The 27,817-nt window shown below is 40.7% G+C and overlaps 1 protein-coding gene across 1 annotated transcript in view; it reads right to left on the bottom strand.

Annotated features, from left to right (window-relative positions):
- Positions 1 to 27,817, bottom strand: part of LOC128663866 (C-type mannose receptor 2) — a 347,089-nt gene that overhangs the window by 231,350 nt on the left and 87,922 nt on the right. Inside the window, exons 3-4 of the mRNA XM_053718428.1 lie at positions 22,755 to 22,928; positions 22,250 to 22,414 (exon numbers count right to left, since the gene is read on the bottom strand). Of these exons, the coding sequence (XP_053574403.1) occupies positions 22,250 to 22,414; positions 22,755 to 22,928 (339 nt within the window). The remainder of the gene's footprint in view (positions 1 to 22,249; positions 22,415 to 22,754; positions 22,929 to 27,817) is intronic.

Here is a 27,817-nt window from a genome sequence, read left to right as displayed (position 1 = left end):
ACATAGATACATAGAGACACCGGTGTCATTTTTTAAACTTTGAAGGAATTTGTAATAATATTTGTTTAATTGTACTTTTAGCATCACTATCATTGGGTAAATTTACCGGAATCAAATATAGTATAATATATATTTTTTTTTAAAAAGTTTCGACATCCAATTTTTTCCATAAGAGAATATAAAATAGTACTCATCAAAACATTAACATATATTGAGCCCACATATTATCACACATATTTACAGTAAGACACATTGGGAATAGCAACTTGGTTTGCGCCACCTACCACAACTAACTATAACTCTTTAAACTTTGGGATAAAGTTTACTTCAGGTGTGCTAGATTCCCCACCAGCTAGACAGTCTAACCCTACCAAACATTATTGAAATGACTGTTTCCTAAAAACGCAACATTGTTTGCTTGAAACGTGTAAATCCATGATTGTATATGCAGATAGCGTAATATTAGAGAAGTTAAAACTGTAAACGTATCAGTATGGTCCCTATTTTTTTTAAAATATAAAATATTGTAGTGCCTATATAAATATATATATATATATATAAATATACTTGTTAAAGATTGTTTGAAAAAATAATTTTTACAGACACGATATATATTAAGTGTTTGATATCATGGTCTCTTTGCATTTTTTATATAGTCACTACAATATTTTATATTTAAAAAAAATAGGGACCATACTGATACGTTTACAGTTTGAACTTCTCGAATATTATGCTATCTGCAGATACAATCATGGATTTACACGTTTCAAGCAAATAATGTTGCGTTTTTAGGAAACAGTCATTTCAATAATTACTTTTATATTTATCAAATTAAAATATTTTATTTTTTTATTTCTATATTAAATACATACAGGGATGAACCCACCTTTAGAAAAAATAAAACACACTTATGACACCTGAGATATATGCGGTTAGAAATTTCGTATAATCTGAGATCTAATCATTGTTACTATTGGTTTGTTTCAAATGTGACAACTTCCTTTTTTATAATCACAAGTGTATTTAATGATGCTAATGAAGACACTTTTATATCCATTTTATATTGCCTGAAGAAACGACCGATACTAATGGTCGAGAAACGCGTTGCAAGATCAGACTAAAGTGTTGTTTTTAACTTTATTATCCGGGAAGTTGTCGTCCTATTTTCATTCCAAGACTGTTGGATTATACCGACTTATATCCATCTACAGCTGATTTCTATAGAGCGGATCTCACTGAATCCACGGCAGACATTGGAAACTCCCTTGAACAGCTGACTATCAGGTCAGAGATTATCCTTTTTCAGTGTACTAACCACTGTTGAGTGTTAGTCTGCCTGTGGGCACCGGTCAGAGTGCGGTGCAATATTGTCCGGTAAGCCTTATTAATCCTACAGTCTATTTCTCATTTGGGAACGTATCACATTATGAGGCGCCCTTTCTCTTTTTTACTATCTGTTTAGATCTACCTACACACCGGGTATAAGTGGAGCGGCCTCCCCATTATCGTCCATTCACTGATTACGCCACACAAGGTGAAGATTTATTCAGTTCCAAAGGGAAACAGACCATGGTAAATCTACCCTGACTTTATCTTCTATCCCCAGTATTTACTAACAGCGTGCCTCTCCAGCTCCCTCTTTGGGATTTTTTACTTACTGTCCCATTAAGAGACCACTCCCCTGAATGTAGAGATTGATGACTGAGAAAATCTGCCTCCCAGTTGTTCACCCCTGTAATATAAATGGCAGAGACTAGACAAGAATTGGTTTCTGCTAGGGTAACTGTGAGTCCACCCCCCCTGATGGTTGACATCAGGCCAAGCTTAAAGAGCTCTGAAAATTGCACGGAGTTCAAGAAAATGGATTGGTAACCTCGCCTCCCAATGATCCCAAACTCTCTGTGCTCTCAGACACCCCCCATTCAACTCCCCAACCTGAGAGACTTGCATCTGTAGTGATCACAGTCCAGGCAGGATGAGCAAAAGAAGCCCCCTAAGTAATAAACTGATGATCCAGCCACCAAGTTAGAGACTGACTTGTACTGAGATTAAAAAATATCCTTTGAGACAGCTGTGTATAATATCAGCATTCAAAGCTGAAGGAGCCTCATGTAAAAACGTACAAATGGAACAAAAACCCCTAGTTTTGAAAGCTTCAAGCACTCCCTAAAGACTCTACAGTTCAGGGATGCAAACAACCTACACTAACTTTTCCTAATCCCAGTTCCTCTCCTCCATTGCTATCCCCTTGAACCCCCTTAACATGAGCCTAAGAGCCCTACTGTTTGCAGGTCACCTTCATAAGAGCTGACTACAACAGTGCAACTCTTGGCAGGGCCCTCTACCCATTTTATCCATATAAATGTTACCTTGTATATCGCCTATGTTTATAGCGCTGCGGAATCTGTTGGCACTCTACAAATAAATGATAATAATAATAATAATAATTGCATCTGAAGCTCCAATCATAAAAAATTCCATTAAAAGAGCAACCAAGGGAAACGAGAGAGACTGAAGGTTCAGACAAGCTGACACCAAATTTAACCTTCCCTGCTCTGTTAGAGAAAGACTCATGGAGATTGAAACTATTTAAAAACCCCAAAAAGTTACCTTTGTCTGAGGAACCAAAGAACTCTTTGGAAAATTGATTCTCCAACCATGTTGTTGAATAAGCAAGTCGTTGGTGTGAGATTCTGCTATAGCAAAAGATTGGAGCTTGAACCAAGATGTCGTCCTGGTATGGAAACACTGCAATAACCTGAGACCTGATCACAAACAAAAGGGCACCCAGAAACTTTGTGAATATTCTTGTAGTTGTAGCAAGACTAAATGTTAGAGCAACAAACTGAAAAAGCCTGTCCAGAAAGGCAAACATCAGAAACTGGAAATGTTCTTTGTAAATAGGAACATGAAGGTAGGCATCCTTTAAAGCTATTGTGGACATAAACTGACCTGCTGAACAAAAAGCAGAATATTCAGAATAGTTTCCATTTTGAAAGATGGAATCCTTACAAACTTGTTCAAGGCTTTCAAATCCTGAATTGGTCTGAAAGTACCTTCCCTTCTTAGGAACAATGGAGAAATTTGAATAAAATCCCATCCCGTTCCTGCAAAGGAACTGGAATAATCACTCCAGTAGCTTCCAGATCTGAGACAGAATGGAAATAAGCTTGAGCTTTACAGGATTCCTTGGAACAGTGGACAGAAAAAAAACTTCCTCTGGGAGGCCTTGTTCTGAATCCTATTTGATATCCCTCAGAAACTATATTCAGAACCGAGGGATCTAGAACAAGCTAAAACCAAGCACCTTGAAAGAGGCTTAATCTTCCCCTACCAGAAACTCTGGATTGGGGGCTGCACCTTCATACAGGGAGTGCAGAATTATTAGGCAAGTTGCATTTTTGAGGATTAATTTTATTATTGAACAACAACCATGTTCTCAATGAACCCAAAAAACTCATTAATATCAAAGCTGAATAGTTTTGGAAGTAGTTTTTAGTTTGTTTTTAGTTATAGCTATTTTAGGGGGATATCTGTGTGTGCAGGTGACTATTACTGTGCATAATTATTAGGCAACTTAACAAAAAAAAAATATATACCCATTTCAATTATTTATTTTTACCAGTGAAACCAATATAACATCTCAACATTCACAAATATACATTTCTGACATTCAAAAACAAAACAAAAACAAATCAGTGACCAATATAGCCACCTTTCTTTGCAAGGACACTCAAAAGCCTGCCATCCATGGATTCTGTCAGTGTTTTGATCTGTTCACCATCAACATTGCGTGCAGCAGCAACCACAGCCTCCCAGACACTGTTCAGAGAGGTGTACTGTTTTCCCTCCTTGTAAATCTCACATTTGATGATGGACCACAGGTTCTCAATGGGGTTCAGATCAGGTGAACAAGGAGGCCATGTCATTAGATTTTCTTCTTTTATACCCTTTCTTGCCAGCCACGCTGTGGAGTACTTGGACGCGTGTGATGGAGCATTGTCCTGCATGAAAATCATGTTTTTCTTGAAGGATGCAGACTTCTTCCTGTACCACTGCTTGAAGAAGGTGTCTTCCAGAAACTGGCAGTAGGACTGGGAGTTGAGCTTGACTCCATCCTCAACCCGAAAAGGCACCACAAGCTCATCTTTAATGATACCAGCCCAAACCAGTACTCCACCTCCACCTTGCTGGCGTCTGAGTCGGACTGGAGCTCTCTGCCCTTTACCAATCCAGCCACGGGCCCATCCATCTGGCCCATCAAGACTCACTCTCATTTCATCAGTCCATAAAACCTTAGAAAAATCAGTTTCTTGGCCCAGTCTTGACGTTTCAGCTTGTGTGTCTTGTTCAGTGGTGGTCGTCTTTCAGCCTTTCTTACCTTGGCCATGTCTCTGAGTATTGCACACCTTGTGCTTTTGGGCACTCCAGTGATGTTGCAGCTCTGAAATATGGCCAAACTGGTGGCAAGTGGCATCTTGGCAGCTGCACGCTTGACTTTTCTCAGTTCATGGGCAGTTATTTTGCGCCTTGGTTTTTCCACACGCTTCTTGCGACCCTGTTGACTATTTTGAATGAAACGCTTGATTGTTCGATGATCACGCTTCAGAAGTTTTGCAGTTTTAAGAGTGCTGCATCCCTCTGCAAGATATCTCACTATTTTTTACTTTTCTGAGCCTGTCAAGTCCTTCTTTTGACCCATTTTGCCGAAGGAAAGGAAGTTGCCTAATAATTATGCACACCTGATATAGGGTGTTGATGTCATTAGACCACACCCCTTCTCATTACAGAGATGCACATCACCTAATATGCTTAATTGGTAGTAGGCTTTCGAGCCTATACAGCTTGGAGTAAGACAACATGCATAAAGAGGATGATGTGGTCAAAATACTCATTTGCCTAATAATTCTGCACTCCCTGTATAACTTTGGTAGTAGGGATAGATTTCTTACCCTGCTTTGAATTGTTCCAGTTAGCACTAGGTCTACAGATTCTACCAGAGGTGCCTTACTGCTTTGAATTGTTCCAGTAAGCACTAGGTCTGCAGATTCTACCAAAGGTGCCTTGCTTCTGAGCAGAGGAGACAAACTTTTGTTCCCTAATTTGACAAAAGCAATGACCAGTAAGTAGTAGCAGCAGCTACATCAGCAATAGAAATAACTGGCCTGAGAATATAGCCTGTGTGTAAAAAGGCCCTTCTATGAAAATACTCAAATTTTATATCTAAATTGTCTTTAAAAGAAGTACTGTCGGGGGCGGAGCCAAGCGGAGCTCCAAGATGGTAGCTTTTAGTTAGAGCTCCGTGTGCTGGATCAGGGTTAGGGTCCTAAATCCTAAGACTAGAGCATATTATGGGGGTTATTTCAGTCCCTTAATACCCTAATACACCAAAGAGCTGTAGTGGGGCCATTAGCTGATCGCATCTGACCGGAGGAGACGAAAACAGAGGGCAAAGAACTTATCCCGGGAACCGCCATCTTTCCTCCTCCCTCGCCTACAGACAGCATCGCAGCAAGTAACAGGGAGCTTGCGGGCAGCAGCGCATCTCATCCGGACAACGCAACTAGCAATCCCTTACTGGTATATCGAGGAATCGCACAGCCCTCAGCACTACAGACGATCCGGCCAGTCAGAGTGAGTAATCCCCACACGCTCACAGTGTTCAAAGTCATATTAAATGGGCCAGACACTACCTATACAAAAAATGATGGACACTTTATTCAACTGAGGCTGAAATATAAATATCCCACCAAGATGCTAGATATTCCGGACAGGGAGAGGTTTCACAATCTAGTGTGGGCTGAATGACTTTAATATGCATAATATAGGAAATAATGGTGTATTAGGATAGCTGAACAGCGTTACAGAAGCATATCACACAGGGGCTGTATTGAAGGCCTAACCCAACCACGTGGCACCTACATCAGGTCCCCCTTATTCAATACACCGCAGATGTAACTAGACAGTAGGGGTTTATCTGGCCTTTCTCTACTGATTATCCTGGGACCGGTTCTAAGATCCTACTTGGTCTGTACTTTTGGGACTTTGGGTGACATTTAGCTCCGGAGGAGAGGCCGACTGAAATTGAAGGAGGCTTAGTTTTGGGCCTTTATTTTGAGTACTAGCCAAGCCTTTGCTTTCATCTCCATACTTAACATAAGTCTTACATTCACACTGCAAGACTGCCATCTTGTGGACAAAAGTTAAATAACAGTCCGAAAGACCCTGTTAATCTCACAGCAGATATTACAAGAAGAGGAGTGATTTAAGGACACTTTCTCCTGGCAGACAAGTAATTAAAATTGACGCCCCTCTTATTTGCTCAAGGGCCGAGAGATTGTAATGGCTTCTAGAAGACTGAATAAGTTGGAGAAAACAAACAAGAATACACCTGTCTCCTCCTTTTTTAAGCCGTCACAGGGCGACATTCCACACAGTATGTCCAAAGAGATGGAAGGAGACAAAGAACCTTCTCTGATCGCATCTGACCTGGCAGATGAAGATACCCCCCTGACAAGAGCGGACCTACGTATGCTTGTCTCCAAACAAGACATTACAAACAGCTTTGACAAATTATGGTCCAAGATAGACACTATGCATACTTCTATGAATGAAAGCTTAAGTGACATCAAAAGAGAAATTTCTGAACTCGGCACTAGAGTTGAAACCTTGGAAAATAACAGTGACAACCTAATAGAGGATGTAGAAATGGCGGTCCAGCAGGTCTCACAACAACAACAAGTGGTAGATGACTTGTTGGACAAGATTGAAGACATGGAAAACAGGGGAAGAAGAAGTAACATCCGACTGAAGGGCATCCCAGAATCAATAAAGAATGAGGACCTCCCCTCCTATCTCCATCAACTGTTCTGCGCAATCACAGGGACGGATCCCTCAACAGAAATAGAAATAGAGAGGGCCCATAGAGCCTTAAAGCCTAGGCCTAAACTTGACTCCCCTCCCAGAGATGTTATTGTGGCGTTCTTAAGGTATCCGGAAAAGGATAAAATTCTCAGAGAAGCAGCCAAGCAACCAACCTTTAAATTCAGGGGTAACATAATACACTTTTTCCAGGACTTGAGTACCAGAACTTTGCAGAGAAGGGGCACCTTACGACCCCTAACTACTCTTCTCAGAAAAAACCAAATCCAATATAGGTGGGGTTTCCCATTTGCCCTGTATATCACCAAGGACAATAAAATCCTCACAATTCGAGATGCAATTGGGATCCCAGACATCTGCGAAGCCCTGGGCCTTGAAACCCCGAACATACCAGAACCCTCGCTTTCAACAGAGACGCCTAAACCACTAAGGATACCTTTGAAATCCCAGAAGTCTCAATGGACAAGATCACCCCAAAAAAGGCAGAAAAACAGATGACAGACTCTATCTATATAATTTGGTTGGTCTCTTTGTTTCTCCCCTTCTTTTTTGCAGGTCACAGAAGAGAGTTGGAGACTACAAGATAGAAACACTGAAATCTGAACCTTAATACCAGGTCTAACTGTGGTTTCTACATTTAAAGTCCGGTATCACAGACTCTAGTTCACTTCACTTGTTGTAACCATCTCACTTATATTCAGAATATTTATCTAGTGAGAGCACATGTTCAGCCGTTAGTATTTATAGAAAAGTTTAATATTTATTTCAAGTCATTATGGCCATTTTGCACTATACTCTTTCCCCCATAATGCACTACAAGAGAAGATAGTTGGCCCTTCCCCTAGTTCCAGTTCCCCCCTAGAATCATATATGTTATTTCAGAAGGATAACTCCAGGGAAATGTTTTTTACTCCAGGTTTATGGTTATGGATTATTTTCATCAATGTTATTGACATTAACCTGTTTTTCTCTCTTTTTCAGACTCCTTCTCTTCCTCTTCCTCTTCCTCTACCTATCCCACCTCTCCCTCCCCTACAAAGACTACAGGACTTTCTGCCACAAGAGTACAAGCCAGCAAATGTTGGCAAGACAAATAGAGCTATAGATTGGGGTAAGATCTATATTTCATACACTGAACCGGAAGGTTTATGGTACACAATGAAACATTCCAAGAACTTCACACATACTCATGGCCGCATCTAATATTACCTTAGTCTCTCACAATGTGAGAGGCCTCAACTCAGAGGTTAAAAGAAGAAAGGCATTAACACAATACAAACATTTAGGGGCCAATGTAATATTTCTACAGGAAACCCACTTCATATCAGGTCACATACCAAAATATTGGGAGAGACAATTCCCCTTACATTTCCACTCTACCATTGATAAGAAAAAGAGAGGAGTGTCTATCCTGTTGCATTCCTCTTTGAATTTTAATGTCACAAACACCATTACTGATAAGGAGGGAAGATACATAATACTACGGGGTATACTTAATGAGGTGGAAGTTGTTTTCTGTAACATTTACGCTCCGAACGACCACCAGGAACAATTTTTCACCAGGTTATCTTTCCTTCTATCTAGCTGGAATGCCACCAGAATATTCCTAGCAGGAGATTTTAATGTCTCATTATATAAACAAGACTACCATCCAATGATCCAACATCCCCACAGACATCACAGACATATAAGCAAGGCTAAACATATAGTACACACTCTGGAGGGTCACAACCTATCAGACTCCTGGAAGGCCCTTTATGGCGATACATCAGATCACACTTATTTCTCCCCTGCACACCACAAATATTTTAGATTGGATTATATCTTTTTGAGCCAAATACTACTAACAAATCTTATATCCTCCTCCATTTCTCCATGCGTTTGGTCGGACCATGCAATGGTATCGATTAAGGTGGTAGGGCTACTTCCACCCAGTTCAATGAAAAACTGGACTTATGACCCCACAATTTTGAAAGACCCGCTACAGAAGGAGTCTATTCTTAAACACATGTCAGACTATTGGGAGGTCAACGTTAACTCGGTTGATAACCCCATCCAGGAGTGGGCTGCTCACAAGTCGGTTATTAGAGGACTTTTAATCCAGCTAAAATCACAACACAAACGTAAAGCAAAAACAGCAATTATGACACTTCAAGCGGAAATAACCGCTTTGGAAAAGCGTCATAAACTTACAGGCTCTAACAATATTTATAAAACTTTACAAGATAGGAGACAGACCTTAGATAAGATACTCAACGACCAATCGATTAGAGCAGGATTAAGACTGCAGGCCAAATATTTTGTCTACGCTAACAAGCCAGATAGGTTCCTGGCTAATAAAATCAAAAACAAAATCAGGGACATAACTATTCCCACACTTTACAAAATGGGTGGAGGGGTGACCTCAAACCCTATAGACATAGTCAACAGTTTTGCGGCATACTATGGAACCTTATATGATGGACGAAAAGTTAGCAACACACCACAAACCCAAACGCTGCTTGACAAATTTTTAGAAGAGGCTAATCTACCTAAGATTGACCAAAAGGACCTCGACATTCTCAGTGCTGATATCACGAGCCAAGAGGTGCTTACAGTCTTACGAGATCTAAAACCAGGGAAAGCAGCTGGCCCAGATGGCTTCCCAGGGGACTATTATAAATTATTCAAAACATCCCTTACACCCCACCTAGTTAAATTTTGTAACCACATTCTGCAGGGACAAGCCATCCCCCCCGACCTTCTGGACGCCAAGATTATAGTGATCCCCAAGCCAGGTAAAGATAAAATGTATTGCCATAATTACAGGCCAATCTCCCTGATAAACCAGGACTTAAAAATTCTAACAAAAATTTTAGCAAATCGTCTCAAACACATTCTCCCTAAGTTAATCCATCCTGACCAGGTGGGCTTTATAAAAAATAGAGAGGCCCCAGACAACATTAGAAGAATGATAGCCCTACTGGATTATGCACAAATAACAAAAACGCCTTCTCTGCTGCTCTCCTTAGACGCAGAGAAGGCGTTCGACAGAGTTGATTGGGGCTTTATGCAAGCAGTTTTAGAGAGAGTAGGGATAGGGGGCCCATTTCTAAAAGCAATTAGAGGCATATACTCTACCCCTACAGCGAGAGTGCGGGCCATGGGCCATCAATCAGATAAATTTGCTGTCCTTAATGGAACTAGGCAGGGGTGCCCCCTGTCCCCCCTGTTGTTCGCTTTATGCATTGAACCCCTCGCCCAACACATTAGAAACTCCCCAGATGTTGCAGGTATAACGGTCAAACAGAGGGAATATAAACTCACTCTATTTGCAGACGATATTTTGCTATCTTTATCCAAACCCCTGATCTCACTCCCAAATCTTTACAAAATTATTGATGTATATTCCAAAATATCCGGATACAAGGTAAATCTGGAGAAATGCGAGGCTATGCCTCTAGGAATCCCCGATCATACTAGAAAGCTAATCGAACTAAACTTTGAATTCAAGTGGGCCAAACACCATCTTCAATACTTGGGGATTAAGCTAACTAAAAGCTCATCTGATCTTTATCAAGCAAACTTTCCATCAATGTACAAATCTATTAAACAGGATTTGAGACAGTGGGGTAAACTAGGATTTTCTTGGGTGGGCAGGTTGTCCGCAGTCAAAATGACTGTTCTTCCTAGGATTTTATACTTATTTCGCACCCTCCCTGTCAAAATCCCCACGCCAGACTTAGAAGATCTTCAAAAATACACCAACAACTTCATAAGAGGTAACAAAAAAGCCCGAATAGCAACGAACACTCTTAATAGGCACAGAAGGTTGGGGGGGGTTGGGGCTCCAAATTTCAAACACTATTATCAAGCGGCTAGATTGGCGCAGACAACCCTTCTTAATGAAATGGAGGAGGATATCATCTGGACAAAAATAGAAACAGACATTATGGAAATAAAACCACGAACACGGGTGCTTTGGGACCCGAAAAACTGCTCAGGAAGAAACCACTACACCCTCCCTCTATCAGACTTTATGATCAGACAGTGGTCCACACTTACTTCAACTCTTAGATTACTACCACATAATTCGACCAAAACGCCACTAAGATGTATTATTAAACCGGAACACACCTCAATTATTAAAAAATGGGAAAACAGGGGGTTATATAGGATAGCTGATCTAATGGAGGGGGGCACAATAATTACTTACACTCAGTTACAAGAAAAAATACACCCAGCCAAACTTCACTGGTTCTTCTACCTACAAATCTCATCCATCATACTACATCATACATCTGGGGACCAGAGAGGGCCTCTTACCACTTTAGAGACTATCTGTAGCTCACCAACGAGACCTAAGAAAGCAATTTCTCGTATTTATCAAGCAATCCAGGAAACTATAGGGACCACCAAATCCCCCCTTCAAGTAAAATGGGAATTAGACCTAAATAAAGAATATGACATACATTCCTAGAATGAAATTATTTACGGGGCAGGGAAGGGGCTACTAGGAGCTGACATGCTTGAAAACGTAATTAAAACCAACTTTCGTTGGTACCTTACACCACTTATTACCTCACATGCCATCAGACACGGATCCAAACTCTGCTACAGAGGCTGCGATGTGGAAGGTTCCTATAGACACATGTGGTGGGACTGCCCTCATTCACATAGAACATGGAACAGACTATCACACTTTTTGAGCTCTCTTTTAGATAGTCCAATTACACTTTCATTAGAACAAGCACTACTGCACACTAAACTTAAGGAGTTCAATAAGCACATAAACCATTTCATAAAGATAACATGTACAGCAACTAGGGTGTGTATAGCACGCCGATGGAAGGAATCTGCCCCTACATGGGGAGAGGTTATTGTTAAAATCAGACACTACTATAACATGTCAGCACAGGCTGCCATATTACAAGACACACAGGAAACCTTCCAGAAGGTTTGGTTTTACTGGATTATGCACGACACATCAAACTCCAGAATAGAGGACAAGTGAAAGGTTAACTTCAAGGAAGCGCTCCTATTAAAGCATTGAAAGGCTCCCTCAGCCCCAATAGATACTAACTTGGAACTTACAAAGTTAGGGCAGAGATCCTGGCTAAGTCCTCCCCCATCCCCTTACCCACCCTCTTTCTCTCCATTTCTACATCATCTCTTTCTCCTTCTTTACCCTACACTTTAGGCCTAACGAAAAAATGTTTACATTGTTTTTACATGATTCAGTTTAATTATATTTGTTAGGTCCATCGCCGGACTCTGTACATGCAGATGGTCGACTAATTGTAACATCGGCATTTTTCCCTTTCCTTTTCTTTTACTCATATCTTGTTATTGTCAAAAATATACTCAATAAAAATTTATTTCAACTAAAAGAAGTACTGTCTTCCAAAGGAATAGTAGTACATTTAGCCACAGTGGAAAATACCCCATTAACCTTAGGAACTGTTTCCCACAAATTAATATTAGCAGCAAGTAAAGGATATAGCTGTTTAAACCTGGCTTAGACCATTGCCTAGAAATTATGTCAGAGACAGCACCAGGAATAGGGAAAACCTCAGGGAGATTAACAACAGTCTTAAAAACTTTTTTTAAGCGATTATAAGGATTATCATCAGACACTTTAGGATCTTTAACCCCTAAAGTAATAAAGACCTAATTTAACCTCTTATGGACCAAGGACGTATAGGGTGCGTCCTACAAAAAATGTCAGTTAGTGACCAAGGATGTACCCTGTACGTCCTCAGGGGTTTCAAGCGGTGGAAGCAATTGTGATTGCTTCCAACCTCTTTCAATGTGTTGCAGTGATGCCTCGGTATTGAGGCATCACTGTAATACCTTTTTTTTTTACACCGATACAGAGAGAGCCCCTCTGTGGCCCTCTCTGCATCGGGCATTGATGGCGCTGATCGTTGGTGGGTGGGGGCAGCAGCTGGGAGGCCGTGGGCGGCCCATCGATGTTAGTGCTTCCTGATCTGTTAGTCTACAGTTGCGCCGCAGTGTGCGGAAGCGGTGGGGGGGGCAGTTGTGTGTGTGTGTGCCGAATCGATGGTGGGGATATCTGGGACATTGGGCAAGGGATCTGGGAGGGGGAGGGAGGGCAGCTACACTACAGAAAATATGTTATTGTAATAAAAAAAAATTACACATTTTTTGGGGGGCAAACTGGGTAGTGGCATACAGCTGCCAGTACCCAAGATGGCGGCAAATAGGTAGAGGGGGGAGGGTTAGAGAGCTTTATGGGGGGATTAGGGATGTTGGGGGCTAAGAGGGGATCCAACACTGCAGAATCATTTGGAGGGGGGAAATGCTTTTTTTTTAGTACTGTTGGATTTTCTGCCAGTACTTAAGATGGCGGTGACAATTGTGAGGTGTGGGAGGGAAGAGAGCTGTTTAAGGGGGGTCAGGGAGGGTTCAGGGGGTGGGATGTGTCAGGTGGGAGGCTGATCTCTACACTAAAGCTAAAATTAACCCTACAAGCTACCTAATTAACTCCTTCAATGCTGGGCATAATACAAGTGTGGTACGCAGTGGCATTTAGCGGCCTTCTAATTACTAAAAAGCAACGCCAAAGCCATATATGTCTGCTATTTCTAAACAAAGGGTATCACAGAGAAGCTTTTACAACCATTTGTGCCATAATTGCATGAGCTGTTTGTAAATAATTTCAGTGAGAAAGCTAAAATTGTGAAAAATGTAACGATTTTTTATTTGATCGCATTTGGCGGGGAAATGGTGGCATGAAATATACCAAAATGGGCCTAGATTAATACTTTGGATTGTCTACTACACTAAAGTTAAAATTAACCCTACAAGCTTACTAATTAACCCCTTCACTGCTGGGCATAATACATGTGTGGTGCGCAGTGGCATTTAGCGGCCTTCTAATTAACAAAAAGCAATGCCAATGCCCTATAAGTCTGATACTTCTGAAGAAAGGGGGTCCCAGAGAAGAATTTACAAACATTTGTGCCATAATTGAGCTGGAGAAGGCACTTCAGCTTTTTTACAATAAGCACACCTAATAATGGTAGAAAGGTGTTCAAGGGACTAAGTTTCTTGGGTAGATTTAGGGACCAAATCAGACTGCTCCATTATAGCATATGGCAAAACAATGCAATAAACACTATAACCCCCTTAAAAAGCTCTTGAGGAATGCAAATCACTTACCCTCTCCTAAGTAGCTTTTTAAATAAGCTCACAGGTACGTGTGCTAAGCCGAACTGCAAAAACAGAATTTATGCTTACCTGATAAATTACTTTCTCCAACAGTGTGTCCGGTCCACGGCGTCATCCTTACTTGTGGGAATATCTCTTCCCCAACAGGAAATGGCAAAGAGTCCCAGCAAAGCTGTCCATATAGTCCCTCCTAGGATCCGCCCACCCCAGTCATTCGACCGACGGACAGGAGGAAAAAACAGGAGAAACTATAGGGTGCCGTGGTGACTGTAGTTAGAGAAAATAATTCATCAAACCTGATTAAAAAACCAGGGCGGGCCGTGGACCGGACACACCGTTGGAGAAAGTAATTTATCAGGTAAGCATAAATTCTGTTTTCTCCAACATTGGTGTGTCCGGTCCACGGCGTCATCCTTACTTGTGGGAACCAATACCAAAGCTTTAGGACACGGATGAAGGGAGGGAGCAAATCAGGTTACCTAAACGGAAGGCACCACGGCTTGCAAAACCTTTCTCCCAAAAATAGCCTCCGAAGAAGCAAAAGTATCAAATTTGTAAAATTTGGCAAAAGTGTGCAGTGAAGACCAAGTCGCTGCTTTACATATATGATCAACAGAAGCCTCGTTCTTGAAGGCCCATGTGGAAGCCACAGCCCTAGTGGAGTGAGCTGTGATTCTTTCAGGAGGCTGCCGTCCGGCAGTCTCGTAAGCCAATCGGATGATGCTTTTAAGCCAAAAGGAAAGAGAGGTAGAAGTCGCTTTTTGACCTCTCCTTTTACCAGAATAGACGACAAACAGAGAAGGTGTTTGTCTGAACTCTTTTGTAGCTTCTAAATAGAACTTTAGAGCACGGACTACATCTAAATTGTGTAACAAACGTTCCTTCTTTGAAACTGGATTCGGACACAAAGAAGGTACAACTATCTCCTGGTTAATATTTTTGTTAGAAACAACTTTTGGAAGAAAACCAGGCTTAGTACGCAAAACCACCTTATCTGCATGGAACACCAGATAGGGCGGAGAACACTGCAGAGCAGATAACTCAGAAACTCTTCTAGCAGAAGAAATAGCAACCAAAAACAAAACTTTCTAAGATAACAACTTAATATCTATGGAATGTAGAGGTTCAAACGGAACCCCTTGAAGAACTGAAAGAACTAGATTTAAACTCCAGGGAGGAGTCAAAGGTCTGTAAACAGGCTTGATCCTAACCAGAGCCTGAACAAATGCTTGAACATCTGGCACAGCTGCCAGTCGTTTGTGTAATAAGACAGATAAAGCAGAAATCTGTCCCTTTAGAGAACTCGCTGATAATCCTTTATCCAAACCTTCTTGTAGAAAGGAAAGGATCTTAGGAATTTTGATCTTATTCCATAAGAATCCCTTGGATTCACACCAGCAGATATATCTTTTCCATATTTTATGGTAAATTTTTCTAGTTACCGGTTTTCTGGCTTGAACTAGAGTATCTATCACAGAATCTGAAAACCCACGCTTTGATAGAATCAAGCGTTCAATTTCCAAGCCGTCAGCTGGAGGGAGACCAGATTTGGATGTTCGAATGGACCCTGTACAAGAAGATCCTGTCTCAAAGGTAGCTTCCATGGTGGAACCGATGACATATTCACCAGGTCTGCATACCAAGTCCTGCGTGGCCACGCAGGAGCTATCAAGATCACTGAGGCCCTCTCCTGCATGATCCTGGCTACCAGCCTGGGAATGAGAGGAAACGGTGGAAACACATAGGCTAGGTTGAAGGTCCAAGGCGCTACTAGTGCATCCACTAGAGTCGCCTTGGGATCCCTGGATCTGGACCCGTAGCAAGGAACCTTGAAGTTCTGACGAGACGCCATCAGATCCATGTCTGGAATGCCCCATAATTGAGTCAACTGGGCAAAGATCTCCGGGTGGAGTTCCCACTCCCCCGGATGGAATGTCTGACGACTCAGATAATCCGCCTCCCAGTTTTCCACACCTGGGATGTGGATCGCAGATAGGTGGCAGGAGTGATCCTCCTCCCATTTTATTATTTTGGTCACTTCTCTCATCGCCAGGGAACTCCTTGTTCCCCCCTGATGATTGATATAAGCAACAGTCGTCATGTTGTCTGATTGGAATCTTATGAATCTGGCCTTTGCTAGTTGAGGCCAAGCCCTGAGAGCATTGAATATCGCTCTCAGTTCCAGAATGTTTATCGGGAGAAGAGACTCTTCCTGAGACCATAGTCCCTGAGCTTTCAGGGATTCCCAGACCGCGCCCCAGCCCACTAGACTGGCGTCGGTCGTGACGATGACCCACTCTGGTCTGCGGAAGCTCATTCCCTGGGACAGGTGGTCCAGGGTTAGCCACCAACGGTGTGAGTCTCTGGTCTTCTGATCTACTTGAATCACTGGAGACAAGTCTGTATAGTCCCCATTCCACTGTTTCAGCATGCACAGTTGTAATGGTCTTAGATGAATTCGCGCAAAAGGAACTATGTCCATTGCTGCCACCATCAACCCTACTACTTCCATGCACTGAGCTACGGAAGGACGAGGAATAGAATGAAGAACTTGACAAGCGTTTAGAAGTTTTGACTTTCTGACTTCTGTCAGGAAAATCCTCATTTCTAAAGAATCTATTATTGTTCCCAAGAAAGGAACTCTTGTCGACGGAGACAGGGAACTTTTTTCTATGTTCACCTTCCATCCGTGAGATCTGAGAAAGGCCAGAACGATGTCTGTGTGAGCCTTTGCCTTTGAAAGAGACGACGCTTGTATTAGAATGTCGTCCAAGTATGGTACTACTGCAATGCCCCTTGGTCTTAGAACCGCTAGAAGGGACCCGAGTACCTTTGTGAAAATCCTTGGAGCAGTGGCTAACCCGAATGGGAGGGCCACAAACTGGTAATGTTTGTCCAGAAAGGCGAACCTTAGGAACTGATTATGTTCTTTGTGGATAGGAATATGTAGATACGCATCCTTTAGATCCACGGTAGTCATAAATTGACCTTCCTGGATTGTAGGTAGAATCGTTCGAATGGTTTCCATTTTGAACAATGGTACTCTGAGAAATTTGTTTAGGATCTTTAAATCCAGAATTGGTCTGAAAGTTCCCTCTTTTTTGGGAACTACGAACAGATTTGAGTAAAATCCCATTCCTTGTTCCGCCATTGGAACTGGGTGTATCACTCCCATCTTTAACAGGTCTTCTACACAATGTAAGAATGCCTGTCTCTTTATTTGGTTTGAGGATAAGTGAGACACGTGGAACCTTCCCCTTGGGGGTAGTTCCTTGAATTCCAGAAGATAACCCTGAGAAACTATTTCTAGTGTCCAGGGATCCTGAACATCTCTTGCCCAAGCCTGAGCAAAGAGAGAGAGTCTGCCCCCTACTAGATCCGGTCCCGGATTGGGGGCTACTCCTTCATGCTGTTTTGTTAGCAGCAGCAGGCTTCTTGGCCTGCTTACCCTTGTTCCAGCCTTGCATCGGTTTCCAGGCTGGTTTGGTTTGTGAAGCATTACCCTCTTGTTTAGAGGATGCAGAGTTAGAGGCCGGTCCGTTCCTGAAATTGCGAAAGGAACGAAAATTAGACTTATTCTTGGCTTTGAAAGGCCTATCTTGTGGGAGGGCGTGGCCCTTTCCCCCAGTGATGTCAGAAATAATCTCTTTCAATTCTGGCCCAAAGAGAGTTTTACCCTTGAAGGGGATATTAAGCAATTTAGTCTTGGAAGATACATCCGCTGACCAAGACTTTAGCCAAAGCGCTCTGCGCGCCACAATTGCAAACCCTGAATTTTTCGCCGCTAATCTAGCTAATTGCAAAGCGGCATCTAAAATAAAAGAATTAGCCAACTTGAGTGCGTGAACTCTGTCCATAACCTCCTCATACGGAGTCTCTCTACTGAGCGACTTTTCTAGTTCCTCGAACCAGAACCACGCTGCTGTAGTGACAGGAACAATGCACGAAATGGGTTGCAGGAGGTAACCTTGCTGTACAAAAATCTTTTTAAGCAAACCCTCCAATTTTTTATCCATAGGATCTTTGAAAGCACAATTATCCTCGATAGGGATAGTAGTGCGCTTGTTTAGAGTAGAAACTGCCCCCTCAACCTTAGGGACTGTCTGCCATAAGTCCTTTCTGGGGTCGACCATAGGAAATAATTTCTTAAATATAGGAGGGGGGACAAAAGGTATGCCGGGCTTCTCCCACTCCTTATTCACTATGTCCGCCACCCGCTTGGGTATAGGGAAAGCGTCGGGGTACACCGGAACCTCTAGGAACTTGTCCATCTTGCATAATTTTTCTGGAATGACCAGGTTGTCACAATCATCCAGAGTAGATAACACCTCCTTAAGCAGTGCGCGGAGATGCTCTAATTTAAATTTAAATGTCACAACATCAGGTTCAGCCTGTTGAGAAATTCTACCTGAATCTGAAATTTCCCCATCTGACAAAACCTCCCTCATGGCCCCTTCAGATTGGTGTGAGGGTATGACAGAGCAATTATCATCAGCGCCCTCCTGCTCTTCAGTGTTTAAAACAGAGCAATCGCGCTTTCTCTGATATACAGGCATTTTGGATAAAATATTTGCTATGGAGTTATCCATTACAGCCGTCAATTGTTGCATAGTAATAAGCATTGGCGCGCTAGAAGTACTAGGGGCCTCCTGCGTGGGCAAAACTGGTATAGACACAGAAGGAGATGATGTAGAACTATGTCTACTCCCTTCATCTGATGAATCATCTTGGGCAACTTTATTATCTGTGGCAGTACTGTCCTTACTTTGTTTGGACGCTATGGCACAATTATCACACAATTTTGAAGGGGGAGACACATTGACTTTCATACATATAGAACATAGCTTATCTGAAGGTGCAGACATGTTAAACAGGCTTAAACTTGTCAATAAAGTACAAAAACCGTTTTAAAACAAAAACGTTACTGTCTCTTTAAATTTTAAACAGTGCATACTTTATTACTGAATATGTGAAAAAGTATGAAGGAATTGTTCAAAAATTACCAAATTTTCACCACAGTGTCTTAAAGCATTCAACGTATTGCACACCAATTTTCAGAGCTTTAACACTTAAAATAAAGAAACCGGAGCCGGTTAAAGTTTTAACCCCTCTACAGTCCCAGCTACAGCCTTTGCTGTGACTTTACCAAACCCAGGGGGGAATACGATACCAAATGAAGCCTTCTAGGAACTTTTCCAACTACTTTAGGATCCTCACACATGCATCTGCATGTCTTGCTCTCAAAAGTAACTGCGCAGTAATGGCGCGAAAATGAGGCTCAGCCTACAACTGGGAAGGCCCTTCCTGACTGGAAAGGTGTCTAACACAGTGCCTGACGTTAAAAAACGTTCCCCAAGCTTATAAGTGTGAATTACAAGCATAAACATGTATAAAATGCCCAAATAAAGCAATCGATTTTGCCCATAAAAGTGTCTACCAGTTTTATAGCCCATATTAAGCCCTTTATTCTGTTTGAGACTAAGAAAATGGCTTACCGGTCCCCATGAGGGGAAATGACAGCCTTCCAGCATTACACAGTCTTGTTAGAAATATGGCTAGTCATACCTTAAGCAGAAAAGTCTGCTAACTGTTTCCCCCAACTGAAGTTACTTCATCTCAACAGTCCTATGTGGAAACAGCAAACGATTTTAGTTACTGTCTGCTAAAATCATCTTCCTCTCACAAACAGAACTCTTCATCTTTTTCTGTTTCAGAGTAAATAGTACATACCAGCACTATTTTAAAATAACAAACTCTTGATAGTAGAATAAAAAACTACAACTAAAACACCAAATACTCTTAACCATCTCCGTGGAGATGTTGCCTGTGCAACGGCAAAGAGAATGACTAGGGTGGGCGGAGCCTAGGAGGGACTATATGGACAGCTTTGCTGGGACTCTTTGCCATTTCCTGTTGGGGAAGAGATATTCCCACAAGTAAGGATGACGCCGTGGACCGGACACACCAATGTTGGAGAAACAAAGCAGGAAACATTAAAACATAACATCCAAAGGCAGATAACGCTCATTAGAAACAAAGAACACTTGTGAAATAAGCTAATAGCTGAAAGGACATTTAGTAAACGAAAACCTGACGTGCGCATTGCCAAGATCAAACGTATGCTAAACCGGCCGATGCACAAAAGAATTATAGACTACAGAGATGTGTGCCAACCTGGAAAGCGTTAACCCTGACGTACGAAACCACGACGCATGTAAACCTGAAGTCTGAGTCGTAAAAATTTAAACTAAGCATGCCAAAAAAGCCAAGGTGCACAAAACAGTAAGGGAATAGGATTCTGTCCCAGGCCCATATATTTTAGCAAAGATATATACAAACCATATGTAGATCCATAAAGGGAGGCAAAAGACAAGTCCCTGTGACCAATTAAGGAAGTTTTAAGAAATCTCCCATGAGGTGAAAAAAGAATAAAAAAACCATACCCCATATATACATCCCTCTGACAAGCATTGTCTCTGAGAGGAAACCAGGCATCAGACTGAAAACCCCTTTCTCTGAAGAATCAAATGAACATATTCATTCTTCAACCACCTCCAGTGGAGGCAAAGTAAAGACTGAGGTATGTGTGAGGTGGTAGGGGATTTGTGCATATTTGCCTCCTCCTAGTGGTTGTGAAGAGTAATTCCCAGGAGTAATGGATCACGGACTCTCACCACCTTTATGAAAGAAAGGGAATACAAAACACAGCGGCACATGATAAAGAAACATATATACAGTTTTTATGAATACACAAAAAAATATAGTTTAATTTCTTTCTTTTTTTAAATGGCAGAAATGTGTTACAGGGTATCACAATGGGAATTTAATAAAATAACTTATTATTTGATTGATGGATTTTGAGGCACACCAGTTTAGAATCGAATCTACTAGTTATGCTAATTACAAATATCACGTCTAACAAGTGACAAACAGGAGACAGACGTAAATCCAAATGAACTGTAAATAAAATAATTTCAAAACATTTTAATTTACTTAGAAAACAAAAAAAATGCCCCACTGAGACACTGTCCCCCTGCCTGGACTTAGCATAGGGTAAGCAGGGCATTTGCCTGGTGGGCTTCCAGTTACCTTAGTCCAGCCCACTGATATTATTTGTGTATGATGCAGCCCTGCTTCTCACTGCCTCGCTGTGTCCACTCTGTAAGCAAGTTCAGGGACAGCCTTGCCTAGGGATGCCAGTTCTCCTTCACAAAAATACTGGATAATCTGTTGATAACTGGGCATAATGCCCCACCTAACTTTTTTTCACAAATGAGAAGTAATTTTACCCATTGGCTGCCAGTAACATACAAATTAATAATTTCACCTCTTTTGCTGCCAGTAACATGTAAACAGAAGTGATTATACCCCTTAAATGCTACTCACTTCTTTCTGCTCCATATTTCTAAAGTATTTAGGTGTAGGAGACAGTTTATATTTAGCTAAACCTTGGGGACTTTAAAAACTGGACATTTATATGTCCAGTATTTTTGTCAAGATTTTACAGGGCAGCTAGCTAAAATACTACACTGTACGGTTAAATACTGGACACTAGGTAACCCTAGCCTAGCCCCATTCAGATGCCTCAGTTACTGTGACTACACCATCTGATGAGCACTAAACAGTTATTCTTTATTTAAATGTGAAATTCAAAAGCTTCTATTTTTTATTATTACATTTCACTTTTGTACTATTTAATGACAACCAATTTATAAAATACAGAGACAGAAGGATCTTACAAACATTAACTATTTTTGTAAATCTAATAAGAACTTGTCAGTTTTGGAGTATGGTTAAATAACAAATGGGGGGAAGCTGGCTGCTTTGTCTTATTTTTTGGTCCCAGTCCAGCCCTGCTGTCCCCCATCTGCCAGGACAAAAAATACCTAAATATTGACTCTTTTATATATTCTAGAGGTTCTAGGTTGCTAAGCTGCAATATAAACTGATACAATACAATTTGTAAACACTTATTAAAAAATGTGTACAGTATTAATTAGTGCATAGCTATTCTAAAATTCCATAAATCTCAATGAATTGTTTTAAATTAACATAATTCATCAGACATGTTTCACTCTAAATACTGATTAAATATTTTAGTTATATTTTTCAGCATGTGCAAACCAACAATAGTTAGAAAAAAATCAAAATGTCTCCTCTCAACTTGGTCTTTTAGCTCATTCTATCCCATTACCATTAATGTAGGTCTGCTCATATATCTCGCTGATGCTGAGAAGGTGAGCGTTCTGTTGCCGGCAGCTAGTCCATGACTCACTCCATGACAGCGCTGACTGGAAATTAAACTGGTAGCAGCTCCGGGTGAGGGGATCTTTGTCCCAGAAAGCTTCACAGTCATCACCTGAAAAAGAACATTAGAAAGCAACATTTACCATTTTAAACAGCTGTTTGTCCAAGATGAGATTAAGAAGAGTCTGAAACAAGCTGAGTTTTTTTTTAATTATTAGTATTTCAAAAAGTGAGGTCAATAGGCAGCGGATCAGACCAGTTCTACTACAACCCTACTCAGCATGTACAATACAGGTCACAGTCACTTGTCCTTTCCAGATCAGCACCTTTTATGTCTTAAAACAAAAGCATGCAGACCTGATTGAAGCCTGCAGACCAGTCCACCACCCCCTCCTCTCCAAGATCAGATTTTTTCAGCTTAGACCTGCCTGGCCACTCTAATATTTACTTACTTTTAACAGGGCAGAATCCCCATTTTTCATCTTTGCCATAGTCCACAGTTGTTGCACACCAGAGATGACCATCTTCTCGGCCAGTGCTTGTGCAGCTGTAGAACCACTGATTGTCATACTTAAAGGGGATGGCACATGGGCGCCCATTAGAATTACCTTGGATGGTGTAGATATCTGCATAAATAAAGAAATTATTGAGACAAGAGGGAAAAAACAAATGAGAGGTAAGGAAAGAAGGCAAAAGAGAAGGTTATAGTGAGATTGTGAGGAGCGAGTGAGTATGGAAGGCAAAGACAAACCGAAGAAAACACGAGAATGGGAAAGGTGAAAGTGAGAAATTATATGAGAGGGATAAAAAGGGAGTGTAAATCGAGGGAGCGTAGAAATAGGGTGAGGAAAATGAAAAGGGAAAGATAACAGGGTACTGAGAAGAAGTGGTATGCAGATAATAATGAGGGGAATAGAGGGATAACAGAAAATAAACTGAAATGAGATAGATGGAAATAAAACATAGTGAATAGACACTATATGCATATGTGATTTGTAGGTAAAGGGACTGATCCACATTCATTAAAGGTACATTAAACACTTTAAGATGGTAATATAAAAGGATAAGCTGTATAAATAAATAAAAAAACTCTGCAATATACTTTCATTATTTATTTTGTCCCTTTTTCCTGTAATTCCATTCTGAAATTGTGAGCTTTTCAGTTTCTGTTAGAAATGGAAGTGCAGAGCACTGTTATATTCCACACAGCCATTGGCTGCACACTCTAGTGACCTATTTATAACTGTCTCTAATTGGCCACAGCAGAGAAGGTAACCTAAGTTACAACATGGCAGCTACCATTGTTTTATTGACACTAAGGGGCTGATTTATTATGGCCCGTATTGTGCCTAATGCACTTGTTTCCGCGCGAGCCTTCAGGCTTGCCTGGAAACAGGAGTTAAGAAGCAGTGGTCTAAAGACCGCTGCTCCTTAACTCGTACGCCTCCTCTGAGGTGATGGACTTCAATCTGCACAATCTCATACGATCGGGTTGATTGACACCCCCTGCTAGCGGCCACGAAGCTGCAGAGGGCGGCATTGCACAAGCATTTCAACAGAACTGCTTGTGCAATGATAAATGTTGACAGCGTATTTATCATTGCTGTCGGCATTTATCGATGTCCGCCAGACACTTGATAAATTGGCCCCTAAAACTTTACACTTAATTTGTCAATATTTAAATAAAACTTTAAAAAATACATCTACCTGTTATTCACAGACTAATCTTTTCTTTGAATGCATCATTCCATGTATAATGTATATAGTGTTTAATGTCCCTTTAAGAGTTCAAATAATTCTCTAGTGAAATATATTGTTCTAATCTTGTTGTTTTCCCACAGAGCTGATTCTTTCACACCTACTTCATACTTTACTAAATCAGTTTCATAAAACAACATCAGTTTCATTTTAAACCTGTAAAGAAAAGATTCAATTAAACTGATTGTAAAGTTTTATGAATAAGTGCCCGGTTTTTAATCTTATAAACAGGGGCACTTTCATTCATTAAAACTTTACAAAGACCCTTATTTTTTTAAAATACTTACCTTTCCGTTATGGTAAACATAACGCAGATCCTCCGCCCGCAGCTCCTGCTTTCTTTAGCAGATTGATGATAAATCCAGCTTTCTCCAATCGTTGCGTTCCCCCTTTGGCGTCCAGCTTGTGAGGCACGCAACGATTGGAGGAAGCCGGATCATCATCAATATGCTAAAGCAGGAGCTCCGGGCAGAGGATTGGCGCTATGTTTAAAATAACGCAAAGATAAGTATTTTAAAAAATAATCATCTTTGTAAAGTTTAATGAATGAAAATGCCCTTGTTTTTAAGATTATTTTTAGATACCGGGCACTTATTCATTTAACTTTACAATCACTTTAAAGTGTATTTATGTAATATGAATATATATTTCTATCTGTTTTTGGTAATAGTGTTGAGAAATGTAATCTTTTCATTTCAGTAATACAGCTTGTGAAGTTGGTTCTAGACCAAAATGTGATATAGAAATTGTCTGTCAATTGAAAGGACATTTTTAAATTTCACTAATGGCAAAGCTGCCCATCTAATCATTTAGAGGTGACTGGCAGGTGACTTAAAACATTTCAATTCCCGTTGTTAACTATGCATTATGAAGGGCCAAACCCAGTGAGTATCTCCTGCAAAAAGAGCTGAGTTTGCTTGTTGATTCAGATAGAGCATGTAATTTTAAACAATTTTCCCATTTTCTTTCTTCACCAATTTTGCTTTGTTCTCTTGGTATTCTTAGTTGAAAGCTTAACCTAGGAGGTTCATATGCTAATTTCTTAGACCTTGAAGCCCACCTCTTTCAGATTGCATTTTAACAGTTTTTCACCACTAGAGGGTGTTAGTTCACGTATTTCATATAGATAACACTGTGCTTGTGCACGAGAAGTTATCTGGGAGCAGGCACTGATTGGCTAGACTGCAAGTCTGTCAAAAGAACTGAAAAAAGGGGCAGTTTGCAGAGGCTTAGATACAAGATAATCACAGAGGTTAAAAGTATATTATTATAACTGTGTTGGTTATGCAAAACTGGGAAATGGGTAATAAAGGGATTATCTATCTTTTAAAACAATAAAAATTCTGGTGTAGACTGTCCCTTTAACTATGCATTGTGCAAAGCTAACTCAGCTCTTCTTGCAGGAGATACTCACTGGGTTTGGCCCTTCATAATGCATAGTTAACAACGGGAATTGAAATGTTTTAAGTCACCTGCCAGTCACCTCTAAATGATTAGACCCCTTGTCATTTTTTCTATATATGCTCCTACAATGATTAAAGCAATCACTGTGTAGAATGTTGCAGGATACAACCAGCCTCGCTTAGAACAATAAAAATCACAACTGCAGGGAAAAAACAAACACAATAAGCAATGAAAGTACATTATAAAGTAATTTTCTACACATAACTAAACAATTTGTGGAGGATTATATTTTGTTTGAAAAGACCACTGCTACTTAACTATCATTATAGGCTTACCTGAAACTATGGGCTCCTGAAGCAACAATCAATGCTTGGTAAATGGTGCCCTATGTATGTGCTGAGATTTTTGTTAAACTGCATAGGTCTTAACAATTAATGCCACATCTGAGGCAGGTTTAGTAATCTGGGTGATAAATAATGGAGTATTATAGGTTTAGGGAAGATTTGGGTATATGGTTGAGTTTTGAAAATGTTATGGTAGGTCTGCATGGTCCCAGATTTTCTATGAGAAACCAGGGCATTACCTAATATAAAACTTTATAATATTACCACTTTGTTTAAAATAGCGTTGGACTGGATCACAGATTCTAATAATTTTGCTACTATTGATTTGGAAAGTTATTGTATTTCCCCATTCTCTTTAAAGGCTATCCTACATTGTCTGGTTAAAAATATCCCTGTTAATCTATATTCACTAATAACTATCAAAAACGTAGTTATAGCTTGGCAAAAGTTTTGCTCTATGTTAGTAAGTAGATCCTTATTTTTCGAAGTTCTTACCCATAAGAGGTAATTCCGAATTTATGCCCGGCATCCATCATAAAGCTTTTAAATGGTGGGAGGAGAATGGTCTTACATTTGTTTATCAATTATTCTCAGAAGGCCAGTATATTTTTCCACCGGATGTTCTATTTCAACTATATAGCCTACCTAGAAATGACCTGTTTGCTTATTTTCAGCTTCGCCACTATATAACAAGTCGCAATTTAGATACGGATAAAACAAGTGAGTGGTCTGAGATCAACATCTGTATCAATAATTGTGCAAGAGGTAATACCTCAATTTCTCTTATGTATGACCTGATGTTGGCCAAACAAAGCTTACCATTAATAGAGAAGCTATGTAGTGCCTGGTCTGCCTTTTTGCCTTCAATTAATCCAGATATGATTCGTCATAGTTTTCTAACATTAAATAATTGTGTGATTGGTATGAGTTGGAAGGAATCCCACATTAAACTTATCAATAATTATTACATATCACCATTTAAGATGGCACGATTTTATCCTTCTTTGGGTATCGAATTATAGGGAGGTGGGATGAGAGAGAGGTCCTCCCTACCCCCCCTATTGTTTTTTCTTCCCCTATGTTTATTTGTTTATTTCACAATATTTGTCCCGTTTTAGTATATAAACAAAAATCCTGCAGTGTATTCTTGTGCCATACATAGTAGATAAGGTTATGTATCAGTCTTAAATACAAGAAAGCTATATTGGTTAATATACAATATAATTTCTATGAACTTGTATCCATGTGTATTTTTCGTGCGTTCATGCTAAACGCCCTCACTTACTGTGTTGTATTAACAGTAAATGTGCATTACTAATTGTGTTGTTTACAATGTGGATTTATAAATAAAGCTTAAAAAAAAAACCACAACTGCAGGGAAAAAACAAACACAATTAACAATGAGCGCTGACACCACAAAGCAAATAATCCACTCCCTTGTTATTTCCCGACTTGACTACTGCAATAACCTACTCACTGGCCTTCCTCTTTCCCACCTCTCCCCCCTTCAATCCATACTAAATGCCTCTGCCAGGCTGATCCACCTCTACCGTCGCTCTGTATCTGCTGCACCTCTCTGCGAGTCCCTTCATTGGTTTCCCATTCACAGCAGAATTAAATTCAAAATTCTCACCCTTACATACAAAGATCTCACCAACGCCGCTCCCCTCTACCTATCCTCTGTAATACACAAGTATACTCCAGCCCGCCCACTAAGATCCAACAATGACCTGCTCCTTGCATCCGCGACTATCACCTCCTCTGATGCAAGACTGCAGGACTTCTGTCGTGCAGCACCTACACTCTGGGGCACTCTCCCTCGTGATGCCAGGCTTTGCCCTAATCTTTCTTCCTTTAAATGTTCCCTGAAGACTTTTCTGTTCAGGGAAGCCTACCACCCAACTCAATAATAAATTAATTTCACTTACCTAACATTTCCCTCATCTAACTCTGTATTAACATCTTTCTCAATCTTGCAGTCCTCACCTCCTGTTTCTCAACCTCCTACC

Source organism: Bombina bombina, chromosome 1 (genome assembly GCF_027579735.1).
Source record: "Bombina bombina isolate aBomBom1 chromosome 1, aBomBom1.pri, whole genome shotgun sequence".
NCBI classification, from domain to species: domain Eukaryota; kingdom Metazoa; phylum Chordata; class Amphibia; order Anura; family Bombinatoridae; genus Bombina; species Bombina bombina.
The sequence above is the reverse complement of the archived record's forward strand: the minus strand, read 5'-3'. Positions and strand labels throughout refer to the sequence as shown.